The following is a 15,417-nucleotide window of genomic DNA, read 5'->3' as shown; positions in this document are numbered from 1 at the left end:
AATCACATCAGCTATGTGAAGAACTCCCTTCACTGAAGGGTTAGCATGACTCTGCACAGCAGTCCCAAAACAAGGCTTATGAAACCATGTTAGTTCATAGCACATCAGGCATCCAGTCAGTCAACAGCCTGCTGTGCTAGGTGAGAAATAACCATGGTACTTTCCACTTGGTGAGACTTTGTAGCTCTGCTTTAGTGTATGATTGGTGACATAATACAATAGCCAATGGGCTATTTTGCTTTAGATGGATGAAAGCTTTCTTCCAAATACCAGGAACTATCAGGATCTTTTAATTGTAAAAAGTAAAACATTAAAGCCTGTGCTTAAAAAATGACAGTATAAATAACAATTATAACTCCAAGGGAAGAAATTTCATAGCAACAAGATTAGCATCCGGTTGTATCCATTTCTAATGGCCAACAATTAAGCTTTGTGGAAAACTGACATTTTGATAACTGAAAACAAAGGGTTGTGAATTTTTTCATTATGACTCATTACATTATTCAGATGACTCGAGAGCTGCTGTGTTTTGAAGGAAAAGCATTCAAAATGTACAGTAAAGAAAAACACGAACTGCAATATGAGATTTCAAACAAAATCTCATATTTGCAGGATATTAAACAAACCAATAATACTTTTACCAATTAAAACTGCTACAATATAAAAATCTATTCCACAGACTCATGCAAAGGAAGCTCAGTCTTTAAATCAAACCATTGGTGAGGGCTGGAAATATAAATCAAATCATTGAGATATTAGGGTGTTGCATCTCCATCACTGTGGATGTTAGGGATGGGGATGGCAAGCAAGCTATTTGAAATTCACTGAGAACTGTTCATCTATTTTTAAACACCCCCCACTTGTGGAAGCCTCACCTGGCAGAGTTGCACTGAACCTTTTTTTTTTTTTTTTTTTTTTTAGAGAAGGTCAACTAAGATTTTTTGACATCTGTACAGTGGCATGAAATCTCACAGTGCTACACATATTTCAGTTTAATAGTAGTATTTAATGGTAGTTCAACTGGTAAATAGTGCAATATTGCAAACTTGTAGTAGTAGTACAAGATACCTCCAGGAGCTGAGAAAAAACAAGGGGAAATGTATATAATAGACAAGAAGCAGCTATTCAGAATGTACGTATGTGTATATCATCTGTAGTGGATGCACCACTACACTTCATCTGAAAGACAGCCAGGTGAAGGGTGATGAAACCCAGCCATCTTCCTTCAATCCACAAACAGCAAACGCCCAATTGTACCAAGGGAACACACAGTCCAGCCAGACCAGAGCAGACAGACCCAGATCCCCTGCCAGGAACCCAGCCATCCATCCCAACCCGAGCCACATCAGGGACCTGGTCCTGAGCCAAGGCTGTGACCATCAGACCATTAGACATTGGCAAAAGAGACAATAAGCAGAAAGAGGGAGGAATTGGATGCAGAACTGTAGCCTCATTTTCTGCTTTTCACTCACATTACGCTTCTCTCAGACCAAATCTATGTGCAAATACACTTACTCGTATTTTTTCCCATTAAAAAAAAAGGGCAGCAACATCAACTCTGTTATGTTTATTTTCACTTCACCGAGTCCTGACATCAGTTTCTATTCTTCCTTTTCATTACAGTTTTTATTGGCTACACTTAGTATAACAAAAAAGTCCCTAGAGTTGCAGCCGAGTGGCAGAAAGGAAGTGAACACCAGAAAAGAACAGACTCTCTGAAGGCTTCAAGACAAACTGAGCACAGTAAACAGTTTTCTTCAAAGGTCCCAAATCCACGACAGGCTAAATAGGGATCTGCCTGAACCTCAGTGTTTAAATGAAATTTCTAGTCAAGTCTGAACCTAAACAAACACACATCTTAACTTGTAGTCTTGTAATCTACTTCAACTGGCAAACCTTTTTTAAATGGTTTCTCAGTACATGGCTTCTGCAGCTTGGCCTCTCCTGACTCAGATGCAAAGTTTTGATCCTACCTTGTCAATTTCCTGCTGCAGGACCTGTTTAGCGACCTCCAGATCCTGCAGGCGGACCCTCAGCTCCTCATTCTCCTGCTCAAGACGACTCCTCTTCTTCTCCACACTGTCCAGCTGGCTGTGGAGACGGATGGACACGTCCTTTGCCACCTGTGAGGGGAAGATGGAGGGGTAGAGGTTGGGAAGTTTAGCTCAGTGCGTCAGTCGTCACAATGATACCTAAATATCATACATGAAAGTCCGTTTGCCTCAGAATTTCTTTTACATGATCAGGTATTTGGGCACACAGACACATATTAGGACCCTGCAAGTTGTTCGCTTTATCAGATATTATAACAACATTATGCTGCCTAGCTAAAATGCTAAAATGATCCATTCATAGACTCCTTCAAGACCTTATCGTCTTCATCGGATCGTTTCAGTTTAATGACAATATCCACATAACATGAATAATGTGTTGTTCAAGTTATTAGGGCATGATCCATGATCCTAGGAAACACCTAACAAGGAACTAAAGTTACAGACATAATCATACTGTGGTGTGTACTTAAAATATTCTCAGCTGTAGCAAACCTAAGTCATATCCATTTAATTCAGACATCTAGGGTAAGAGTAGTTTCAAGCAATGTGTGTGTAAATGCATATTTTTCTCCAAAAGGAACCCCAGAGTGTTGTTATCTCGGATTGTAAGTTCACCAAGGTTGAGGGAGGTTACTTATTATGTTATTAATCTCTGTTCAGGTAAAATAGAACATCTGGGCTATGCAAATATCAGAAATGTTATTAAAATAGTGCTGGAGAAAAAAAAGAACTAGTTAAATACTTGTTATTTGGGCTGAGACTTAAGAGTGTATTATACATCAGGAGGAAGTTTATACAGGCACTACTTGGGGACAATGATGAGGGGACTTTTTTTTTTTTCAATAATAATACCAGAAAAGATAATTAATAGCAGCCTAGCAGGGACTGATCTTTTATACATAAAATGATCTCATGAAAGTCTGATTGTGCCCCCCTCCCCGGACTGCCTCCCCCACCACCAAAGCCCTGAGGGCAGTTATTCATTAAAAGTTTCTAATGTCAGAGAGTGACACCAAAGTCGACACCAGCAGCTGGGGGAAAAAAAAAAATTAAAATCCCATGTGACAACTGCATTGCGGTTTTAGTAAAGCTATCATGCTGTTACAGTATTAAAAATCAGAACAACTTCTAAAATGAGGCGAGTTAAATAAATTTGTCTAGTTTGCGAACTTGCATGGCATGAAGCTGAATTAAGCAGCGTTTTGCTGTCTGAAAAACAAAGAGTGCCCTGATCTGCAACACCGATGCAAAACTGGTTCTTCAATGTGTTTTGGGGAAACAATACACAAAATTACACACCGACATCATCCCGAAACACTGTATTCAGTATTCACGTCATAGTCTTTACACAGCCAGTTAAGAGTTTGCATAGGGGCCCAGTGATATATCAGCTGATGATTGGTATTTGATAAATATCGAAAGGTCTGAAAATAAAGTGTGAAATATACTGATGTCAACGGCTGTTTTTCTGTTGTCCCATATTCATTCACATTCATGTGTTGTGGTTTGTTTGTTGTATCAGGATAGAAAGGGGAATAAACTGACAGCAAAAATCAAATATACAACCCCAAAATTATCAGTGTCAGCAGTAACACACAAACACTCGAATCAAGACTTTTTAGCATTTTTTTCATAAAAAAATGTCTGCACAAAGTATGATATCGCACAAAACACTGTGAAGAATTGCAAAAAATAAAAGGTAGTCAAATCCCAATTATGGCTTTCAGTATAGAGGTTTGTCAATTATCTAGCAGTGAAAATTACCAGAGGCTAATGAGCCGAAGCCCCGACTAAAGAGCAAAAACTATTCCACTGGACAGATCGCTGTATCGCATTTAATCAGTCATCGCTGGTTATTAAAGAAGACAAACACAGAAAAAATGAGCTTGTGCAGAGAAAAGGGGTCATTTGCTTTAATAAATATCAATTTCACCTTCAAACTGATTGCTTTTTGCTCAATTCAAACTAAATATGAGGGCTTTTATTTTAAGAGGCTGCATTACATTTGATCAAATTAAACTTTAATGGTTCCCATTGGGAACTAAGTAAAAGACTTCATCTAGTGTTTCGGGGGAAAATCTGTTCAATCATCACTCAGTAGTTCAAAAATGCACTTAAACCCCATTAACCTCCATACTGATTTAATCTAGTGGGATGAGGGTTTTTGTCTCCAATGGTTTAACAGTTTATACTGACCACTTTTCATTTTAGCAGTTAACTGGTGCAGGCTTCAATGATTTGTTATCAATGAACTCGTTGTATTTAATATTTAGCTGTGAGACAGGCAGGTGTGAGTTTTAAAAAATAGAGGTGTTTTTTTGTTTGTAGTGTAAATAGTGCATATCTGAATAGAAGCTGCAGCACCAGTGGAACCACTATTAGTCAGAGTGGATTTATGTGGTTTCAACAATACTCCTGTTAGAGTTTATAAATGCATGTAATGGACTGTCTGCTTGTGCACTTTGTAAATGTGTGTGTGTGTGTGTATCAGGTGTCTGTTTGAGCATCACTGGTACAGTGCGTCTCGCTGCTTGTTTGAAACGACTCTCTTGAACACAGTTTGTAATTGTACGTCTGAATGTGTTTTTTTTTACGTCTGTGTCTTTGTGGATGAGTTTGAATTGGTGCCAGGATGCACAATGCCCCTCTGTACCCTCACTCTATCCAAATGCTCTCGCAGCTCCACCATGCTCCAATTCATGCTCAAATGTGTGTGTGTGTGTAGTTTCTAATAGTTCCAGTGGTATTCAACTCATTTTAAGTCTTTATTTTAAGTTTTTTTCTGAACTTTATTCAGGCATCTCTCATCTTATTATTATATGAAGAGACTTTATTTTAGACAAAAGTTATTAACATGAAAATATTATTTTGTTGCTGTCTGTCTATCTGTTCATTTTCAGTCACCTCACATGTTGGGCTGGTTAAAAAAATATACCAATATAAGCTAACCAGTTAGCTATTGAACATTTAGTAAACTGTAATGTACTGTACAGCTGGATCCAGGAATATTTGTACACTGACACAGTTTTTCTAGTTTTGCTTCTATACATCATCATTATGAATGCTGCAACAGTCAATCAGGATGTGACTGAAATGCAAACTCTTTAATTCAAGGGAGTTAACAAAAGTATTGCGTACGTCTATATTTCTTTATAACATGTCCTTGTATTTGTACACCCATACCGTGGTAAGCAACTTTTGACCGTTAGACTTAGAGTTGATTAGTTGATTAGTTAGAGTAGGGGTGTCAAACATAAGGCCTGGGACCAGAATTGCCCTTTCTTTGGAAAATGTGAAGGAGGGCAAAAATCTTGGACTTTTAACTTTATTTTCAGACGTTTTACAACTTTTCCTACCCATGCAAACCTCTCCCATGGCCCTTCATACTTCGTCAATGTAATTAAGTAATAGACAAACATTAAATGTGTTTTGTCTATCACAGAAATCTCTGTTTTGTAAAATTAGCCCACAGTAAAAAAAAAAAAAAAAGAAAGAAAAAAAAAATACTTAAAGGACAGTCTGAGGCATGAGCTACCAGAACTTGATATCCCTAAGCTAGAGCAAAAACAATATATAAAAAACACAAAGCCCAAAAGTTTTTCACTATGCACACACACAGATTTATGGCTTATCCATCTCCCCCTTCCTTTGTTCCTCCTCCCACCCTCACTTCTATATTGTCCCCTTCATTAACACTCCTTCGTCAGCCTTTTGACTCCCAGTAAATGCTGCACTGTTCTTCTATGTTAAAGGGAAACGTGAAGGAATTTAATACCATTGAAGCTGTGGTTTTTACCCAGCAACAGAGCCATAGGATGTAATTAGAATTCAGTCAGGGTGTCAGCTGACTGAGAAGATGTGTGTCTGCGCGCGTGTGTGTGTGTGTGTATACATGTGTGCATGTGTTAGAGAATGAAGGAGCGAGTGTGTGACAGGGAGGTGTGGAAGAAAAGCATTAAACCTACAGAAAAGGGTGAAAATCAGGCCGCAGGGGGGAAACAGTCACATCATTCTACAAGTGGCAGTTAGTCACCCAATCACTCTTTTTTTCATGCACACTGTGCGGTTATTTGTGTTTGATTGCGCTTAACAACTGGAGTCTTGTTTCTCCACAAACACACACACAGCTGCTTTCTTTCCATAACGGACATCTCTCTTTAACAACGACTCTATCCCTGTAGATCTTATCAGAGGGGTTTTATGTGCAGCCGCTTGTGTGTGTTTACGTGGCCGTGTGTGTATTTGCATGCACTTGTTCTTATCCTGAGGTACAAAGCATACAAAAAAAATATTTGGCACTCGCCTCTTGAAAGAGCGGTTTAAAAAAATTAGATCAGTCTAATTTAGACATACGCAGGTTATCTGTGGGTTTATGTTAAGGCAAAAAGTTGAGCATGTGCATACTGTACTTATCTGTGTTGGTGAAGGGTGAAAAAAGGTATTATGACAAATTATATATCAGTTAATAATTTACAGAAATCTTGTAAAAATATATTTACAGATAAAGAAAATATAATTTATGTCTTTACCTCAACTCATGAACAAACTCTTTTATTCAATATGTTTCTTTTTTTAACTCATGCACTGCAGCCCAGAACTGCTTGTGATAATGCAAATGCCCAGTGCAGATAACAAAATGATCTTTTACATGCCAGCTCAGTAATGTAAAGTCTGTGTGTTGTGTGTGTGTGTGTGGTTGCACCACTTTTCACTCATCTGAGAATTGTGCAGGTTATGATAATCTGATGCATCACAGCCCATGCCTGTCCTGGGTCCTGCTTCCTGCTGTGCTCTACCGCATATCTCTTATTGTCTGAGGTTTTCTTTTTTGTAATTTTGTCTCTGTACACCACCACTGCGTTTAAATCAAACAAATAAGTCTTTTAGCTTTAATTCAGGGACTTAGCTAAAGCATTGCATTAACTGTTTAGGAATTACAGCAATTTCTATGTCCAGTCCCCTGGTTTAGAGGTACAAAATTAACTGAGCCTTTGTCTGGCAAGTGCTTTAATTTTTACCTGATCAATTAAACAACTAAAAGATCTGGAGTTGGTTTAAAGTGGTGCGCTTGCATTTGGTAGCTGTTAACCAGAACTGGAACAAGACATTAATGTAAGTGAAGGAGGCCATTATTGGCAATGACAATGAGAAATAACAGCTTAAGCAAAATGTCTTCATCTGTTTCTTCCACTAAAATCCTTAGTTTACGTGCTAGCAGGTTGGCATGCTATATTTGAATTGCTCAACAGCTGAAAGAAAACTTTTCCAACATTGCTACAATGAGCCTATCACCAAACATTTTCTTGAAACCTACTCTAACTAAAATTCCAGAGCTTAACGGAAAAGGGTCCCTAGGCAAGCTCATTCTTGATTTTATGCTAGCTGGTAAGAAATCACCTGAACTGAATGGATGATAATGTACTCTGCTACACCGCACACGTAGCTCTTTAAGAAACAGGATTTACATGTGTTACACCACCTAATTTCCAAGAAAACATGACTGAGTACTGACCTCGGATCTACAGCTGTTCTACCTCACAGCATACAGAAATTAAAATAAGACTCATGCTAATATCGTGGTTCAGATAGCGACCGACAGGTTCAGTCAGTCCTGATGGTCTTTGAAATCACTCACAGTTACTAAACCACTTTGGCTTTGTCCATTGTTTTCCAACTTTGAATTTTTAAGTGCTGAACATGTGTGGGATTCACAGTTCCATTTCTGAATGCCACTTCACTCTGCTTTGTCTGCCTGCACTCCAGCGCTATAGCCATTCTGCTGTCAAATCAAATAGGAACATAACCATTTCTGCTAATGTAAAAATATGACAGTAACAATTGTTCAGTCTGTAGTTTTATTTACATCAGCACTCTGCAGCGGTTCAGCCTTCCATTTACCAATTTAGAAATCGCTGCAGATTCATGTCGGGGAGCGATGACTCTAGTGAAACTGTAACACTCAGCCTTGGAGTTGAGCGCATTGTTTTTTTTAATGAGCTCTGAAATATGCTTACAAAGAGTGGCTCTATGTAGAATTATTGACTGCCTACTGTTAAGCTGAACCCATCAGTTTATCTTGGATCAGAGTAATGCTGAATAAGCTTGTAGCAGCACATATAAACAAGGAGTGTTTTTGAAAAGCTATCTAAAACACCGCTGCTTGCTTGTAATTTCATTTCAGGTAACCCATTTTGAATGTTTGCATGCAGTAATTAAACAGTCGGATTTTTTATTTGACACATAATATGATACAATAAAAAGCTACGCAAATAACTGCAGTATATTCAATGGAAATTGCTGGCTTTTTTGACGTAGCTGGATAAACATACATTTGATCCTGTGAGAACAGGAAACAGCAGCTATTAATAAATGTAAACACGATGACATGCTGTCTAGAGAATGACCAGTCTTCAGTCAGTCCCAGTGTTTAAAGATAATATGAGGTCATTAATTTGAAATTTGAATATGAATTTGAATTGAATTACAGACTGGAAGACAAAAACTATTTCAGTTCTAACTATTTCAATCTAAAAGGACAGTTATTTATATTTCTAGGCCTTCAGTGATCCAAAGTGGATATCTTCACTATTGCTTCGAAAAGCCTAATGTTGCATCAGTGCATCATTTTGCATGAGTCCTGTCATCATTTACAGCCCTCAAAACACAACCATGATAATGATAACTTATCACAGTATGGAGGAAAGAAAACATCCCATATGACTCTATCATTTGTTTTTATTAAACTTCAAATATAATTCAAGGTAAAGGTGAGGAGAACACATTTTATTTAAGTCTGCTCAAGTGAACTGCCTGATTTTGATGGAGACGGTGGGTGACACAGAGGTAGCCCTGGTCTTGATGTTTACTGTTCACGATGCTGACCTTTTCCACAGTCGTCCAACATTCTGGCCCTTCAGTACCCACTTAGAGGGTGTTACGTCACAAGTGGTCTGCTTCGTGTCTATATATAAACCATTATGTGTGAAAGAAGAAGAGAAACAGACAGTGTTGTGACAGCTGTGCAGGCTGTGATCCATCTATCTTAGAAAAGAGGGTGTGAGAGAGAGAGCCACAAGGAGGGAGAGAGGTAGTGAAAAGTGAGGAATTCTCACAGTCGCTGGCATGCTGGGAATGTGTGATCTCGCCTCCAGTATCACCAGCAATCATTTTTAACCATGTTTTCATTAATGCATGCATACAAACAGGTATCTGCTCAGTAGGGGTGGGACTGAAGCTGCTGTAGTTCTTCACAGGGCACGTCCTGTTGCTATAAGCACTTCTGCTGGACTCTGTAACATCCAAAAATAATTCTACATAAGCATTTTACTGTTAACTTCCTGAAATGTAAAGCGTGACACACGCATGGAAACAGCAACTTCCTACAGTATGTGTGTGTTTGTGTGCGTGTGTATGTGAGAGCAACACAAGAGGAACATTTTTACTGGAACTCACACAGTGTTATTAAACAGTAAAAACAAATCCCACTTTAGAAATTTTTATCACAAGCACACACACACACACAAGCACACACACAATGCAAATAAGATATAAGATAAATGTACACTGCTGCTTTTGATGATAGTGAGCATGTGTGCGTTTGGATGGCTGTCTTTTTGTGAGAACTAGTGTAAGGCTTTCAGAGTGACGACATCTTGTCTAGTCCGTAACTTTTCAAGATGCATTGAGGTTATAGCTTGTGGTTAGTTGAGTATATTTTTAAAAAACATGGTTCCTCTCAGCTGGAAGTCTGTCTGATGTTCATGCGTGAATGAGTGAGAGGCAGGATGACTCTTGACCAAGTGACAATGCATTTATAAGAACATCTACAGGAAGCACCCTCCCCCTAACACGCACGCACACACACATCTACTGTGTGGTACAAAGATAGGAAGTATTATAATGGAAAAAATGAACTGAGCTAAATGACAAAACAGAGAAAAACGAGAAAAAGAATTCATAAATATTTGTCAAATTATTATGGTCTACTTTATATATCGTGTTGACATTACCGGGAGCACAGACTGCACACAGGTACCATATGTAGCATAAATATTGTACAAAGCACCGTAAAGCTGTCCCGATTTACACTCACTGCTGCAGAGGGCAGGGGTGTCTCCTTATTTGGGCAACTTAAAAGAAGTGTTCAAGGCCCAGGCCTAATGCTAAGCTATGCTAAACACCTTGTAAATCTCTCTCACAAAGGGAATCTACTCATCTTCTGAAAAAGGTAAGTTCACCTTAAAAGTTTTGCCTTTTAAAACTATATCCTTTTAAAATATTACTTGTTCTCAGGTGGAAATCATCTTAAAACAATCTACTTGAGATACAGTCAGATACAGTCACACCCTTAAGACAAGTGAGTGAATAACTGACTTTTTTCTGGAAATGTGAAGTACCAATGAGCTAACATCATGAGAATCCTAACAACTATTTCCTCTGTGTGTCCAGATGCCTGTTGCCTGTGGGAATGAGAGTAGTGAGTGAGTAGGACAGGAAATGATGTCAGGAATTCTCATAGAGAGTCTGATGGCTGTAGACCTACTGAACCCTTACAAACACACATATAAAAACAGGCAGTCACATGCAAGCAGACACCCGCAAGATTTCTAAATGGGCACAAATAAGAGCACATGATGTACATAATGACATGTTTGTGTCAGAAAGTATTCACATGACAAACACATTAGAGTGAAGACACACTCTTTCTAGTTCACCATTTCTTTCAATTGTCATTCTGACTTTTTTCCATCTGACTTTCAGCCCACGTGCTCTCCCTAAAGGACAACTAAAGGCCTTGAGAATAGACTGAAAGAGGCAGAGTAAGGAAAGGAGGAGTACTTTTGCTGATTTGTTTCCACTTGCATGCGAGTGAGTCATCGAATCTAATGCATCAACAGTAGTTAAGCCAATTACTTTTGCAAAGCAGCTCAGGGCAGAGCTGCTCGGCAAATCAAGGTCAAGTTGGACCATGAAGTGCAAAAACACTGGGGCGCGTCAACCACAAGAACCGTAGCTCAATAAAACGTTTTATACAATAAGTTCGCACATTTCTCTGGAGCAAGAAGAAGAAGAAGCACTGAGATTTTCACTCATGTTTACTCTTGTTTAAGATAATCAGTATGACTGTCATACTTGATAGCTGTTTGGCATTGCACCAAGCTTTTGTGAGGCCTACTGTAAATGCAAAGAAACATGTATTTTCAACCCGCTGTCAAAACGAAACTTACATATAAGGAGTGAAAACCAAAGTGGAGCTTTTTTCTTGTATTGTTTGATTTTAGTTGAGTAATTTAAAAAGGTGAATCAGTGAATGTTTATTAGTTATTTTATGACCATCTTGCAAAGCCTCAGGGACTTACCACCCTTTACTTGGATCACTAGCTGATCTTATGGAGCAGCAGCCACTCAATCTAAACTGATAGTTTTATGTTACATTGCACTATGAAAGGGGCAGTATAGAGCTACTACTTAATGCACTTCTGTGTACAAATGAAAACACTGGGCTTTTTTGAATCTGGCCTTCTGGACTTCATGCCTATTAAAGGATAAGAACACTGACGCCAGCATACCATTGCTACACTGGTAGATTTTGTGTAAAACTTTATGATGCATCCCCTTACGATGAACCATTATAAGGGTACTAAAAGAGATTTCATTTAAAAAAGGAAAATATCCAAGTAATTTTATGTCAGTAAATTATTGATTTTTAAACAGAGTATTTGTAAATTCAGTGTGGTTAAAAATATGGGAAAAAATCCTTAAAAAATTAATACAGAAAACTGCTTCATTTTAAAACGGTACATTGTGCCATACTTTTACTTTTACTGTGGGGATGAACTGGGGGATGTTTGTGCATCTTACTGCTTAATTAACTGTGCATTCATTTTTGAGGCAATACTCCACTCAAACCTATGAACATTTTCCAATTGAAAAATGTCCTTTGATTATTTTCACACATCTGATGTCAACTTTAGGGTTACTAAAATGTGCACAAAAATACAACAGTGCTAATATTTAGTTGTACAACAAATGGCACATTACAGACAGTTGGATGATTTTGGTTTCTATGACTTAGTTAATGGCAAAGTTGAAGAGTCTCCAAACAATTTCGCTTGTTTTTATAATTAAACTTTTATGCTCTGAGTCAGAAATTCAGAGCTTTTAAATCTGCAACACTGAAAACCTTTAAACAACGTCAATTTTTTTTAACTCCTATTAAAGCAAAGTGAAGATTAAAGTTTTCCAGTACAGCCTAATCACAGTGGAGTCATAGGGGTAGGTAGAGTGTGTGTTTTTAAAATACGAATAATGAAGCTACCAGAATAAACAGAGGAGTGGCTGATACACACTAGAGAAAGAGAAGCTTAGCCACGGCTTAATGCATGCAAACACACACACACACACACACACACACACACACACACACACACACACACACACACACACACACACACACACACACACACACACACACACACACACGAACACACATGCAGAACAGTATGTTGTAACTTGACCTGGCATCTGAGTCCTTGGCCCTGTCGGCAACAAGGCACAATCAGCCATGTGTTGTGAGAGAGAGACACAGAGAGGGCAGACTTGTCTCCCAGCAGTGTGATTTTTTTCAGCTTTCTGTGTTAACGATACCCCTTTGCTGATGCAATCAACAGATGCAGACTTAGCTCATTTTCCCCCTCAAGCTTTAGTCTTTCCATGCATCATCCCTGCCATCACTCCCCTCTCATTTTCTAAACATGACAACTGGCCACTGAATTCAAACAGGGACTCCCTTCTGCCTTTGAGTTGTTTTCTCATTGGCCAATTTGAATTTTCAAACACTGACCAACCACCCCCTTCCCTTTTAGTCACAGGATGTACACTCATCCCTCCCTCTTTCCGTCCTCACTTCCCTCCTTCCTTCCAAAACAACCAGATGGTGATACAGCAGCTAAGAGACAGACAGCAGCAGCGGGCGGGAAGCCCTTCGAGAGTGATTCCACGGTCTCACTCTCTTGCACGCTCTCTCTCTCTTAGAGGATAAAAAGCCCTCATTGTGTCGTCCTTCACGTGGAAAATGTTGGAGGAATGCTATAAATTTCGCACAGAGTAACGGTAGTCCAGGGTCAGTGTGACAAAACACACACACAAAGGCTTTGCCCTAAACTCACCGTGTTCCTGTACAGCTACTGCAAGGCCCTACCAAAACAGACTGTGCACATAGACACATTTATAGTGTCTAAAATGTATCAATTTTATCATTGGTGGGGGTTTCCTGACTAATCAAATTAATTGCCTGTATAAGTGGGTTATTACAGATAGCCCATGTTATAGGAAAAGGAAGGAAATTCTTCAGAAACAAAAGCTCGAACTCGATGCAGTTTTGTGACTTTCAGAGTGTGACAAAAACTGGGTCAAAGGAATCTCCATATACAGACACATCATCAGAAAGCATTACTGTATCCAAACATATCTTCTCTTATGTCACAAAAATAGTGATTGAAGACCGTTGCATAGCAAAAATTATGCAACCGTGTGCAGTGAACTTATGATCTTGTCGCCTTTGAAACAATTGCTTTGAAGAATGCAAGTCTACGGCAAATCGCAGCAAGCTGGATTCTCCAAGATTGACTGAAAGTGGTTGCCCAGAGGTCGAGCGTGTAATGCCTGAACCTCTGTATATTTTACTTCTAAAGATCAAAGATGGTAGAAGAAGTTTAATTAACTCGTTAGCTAATTAAACCTGACAGCTGTGTTTTTATTATTGAGTACCTTAGAGATGCTGGGATTAAAGACAAGACATCTAACGATGTTCCACTTGACTCTTTTTGAGACCAACTTCATTTGAGTCCACACATCTTTTAATTTCCAGCTCAATCTCCAACACTTACTTTTACATCCTGCTCTAGTGTTCGTATCAGTTCTCCATCCACTTGTCCTGTTTGGGCCACGCGGATAGAGCGTCGTTCTGCCTTCCTCAGCCGGTACTGCAGGATGCGGCAGGTCTTGTTTGCCTGAGGAACAGGGGCAATGTCAGCAGATCATGTTATGCATCAGCTGTCTAATCCATCTCTAGTACTTTGCTTCACTGCACTGTTCCTTGCAGCAGTCATGTGCATGTAGAAGAAATGCAGAAAACATAAAATGGCAGGAAAGAGCATTTGTTGCATTTATTTTTGGAGCCCAAATTTGCTTTTCAGATGTAAAATAAATGGAATTCTTTCTTCACGAGGTCATTTTTGCAAGATCTGCGATAAGTCAGGCTCATTAAACCAGTCTGTCTTTGTAACCACATACCTGCTCCAGCTGTTGCCGCAGTTCCTGCAACTGGTAAACGTCTTCCTCCATGTACATGTCCCTCATCTCCAGCATCTCAGATCTCAATTCCTCCATCTCATCCTTGGGGCAGTGAAAATGAGAGAGTATATAAGTGCGTCTGTTATTTTTACACATAGCTAAGTACTCCTCCAGTGTTAACCTGTGGAGAAGGTGTAAAGACTTCTGACTGAACATCAGGCTCTAAGTGGCTGTAAAGAGCTGACAGCATTATATGCACACACAGGATTTTTGTCATAAATGCAAGGCAATCATCACTGTCATCAGAAAATCACTCCATTAAACTTTCCAACATCGTAATGTAGTCCATCAATCACCTCTTGCTGCCATGTATGACTACATCTTCTTCTTTATCACCCTCATAATTGCATAACAATCAGTGTCCTCTTAAAATGAGCTTCTGCAATATTTTCTTACATCAGATAAAAGGGGCCATGCAAAATAGAGAACTGCATGACCGAGTAAGATAATATGACAGTGAACTGTACTCTTGTTTTTTGCCTCACTCCGAAGGTAGTGCTAAGGAGACCAAAGGTCAGGGTATAGCTATTAGCACACCTTGGAGCAAACTCCAGGATGTGGCATCTGTGGATTAAGAAAATTCAAAATCTAAGCAGAGCATTTGGATAGTGTGGGACTGCACTAAAATACAACTCACAAATACTACAGACCAGTATAAATGTTTCATTCAAACCAGTGTTTTTATCTACCCCCGTTTTAGTCACATGCAGATGAATTATTCATTTCAGCCTGACAGCATGAATTGCATCACACTTCTGAATCATATTTAAGGCGCAGCTCTGTCTGTGTTTCCAATGAAATCAAGTATCACACCCCATAAAAAAAGGAAAGTCTAGGTCACTCTGTTTTACGGCAAAGCACGACAATGTGCTTACAGAACTGTTAAATGAACGTGTGCTGGCAAAAATCCCTGCCTCTAAGTATGAGCGTGTTTGTGTGGGTGATGTGTTAGCATAATGAGCCAAATGAGTATGAGCGGCTGTAGTAATAGTAGTGCTGTCATGACTTA

The 15,417-nt window shown here is 39.0% G+C and overlaps 1 protein-coding gene across 1 annotated transcript in view; it reads right to left on the bottom strand.

Moving 5' to 3' along the window:
• mtcl2 (microtubule crosslinking factor 2) overlaps positions 1-15,417 on the bottom strand; it is an 86,734-nt gene that overhangs the window by 66,000 nt on the left and 5,317 nt on the right. Inside the window, exons 2-4 of the mRNA XM_080899928.1 lie at positions 14,349-14,450; positions 13,943-14,065; positions 1,974-2,123 (exon numbers count right to left, since the gene is read on the bottom strand). Coding sequence (XP_080756054.1) covers positions 1,974-2,123; positions 13,943-14,065; positions 14,349-14,450 — 375 coding nt within the window. The remainder of the gene's footprint in view (positions 1-1,973; positions 2,124-13,942; positions 14,066-14,348; positions 14,451-15,417) is intronic.

This window comes from Rhamphochromis sp. 'chilingali', assembly GCF_963969265.1.
Source record: "Rhamphochromis sp. 'chilingali' genome assembly, chromosome: 12".
Taxonomy (NCBI): Eukaryota; Metazoa; Chordata; class Actinopteri; order Cichliformes; family Cichlidae; genus Rhamphochromis; species Rhamphochromis sp. 'chilingali'.
This window is presented reverse-complemented; position numbering and strand designations above follow the sequence as displayed.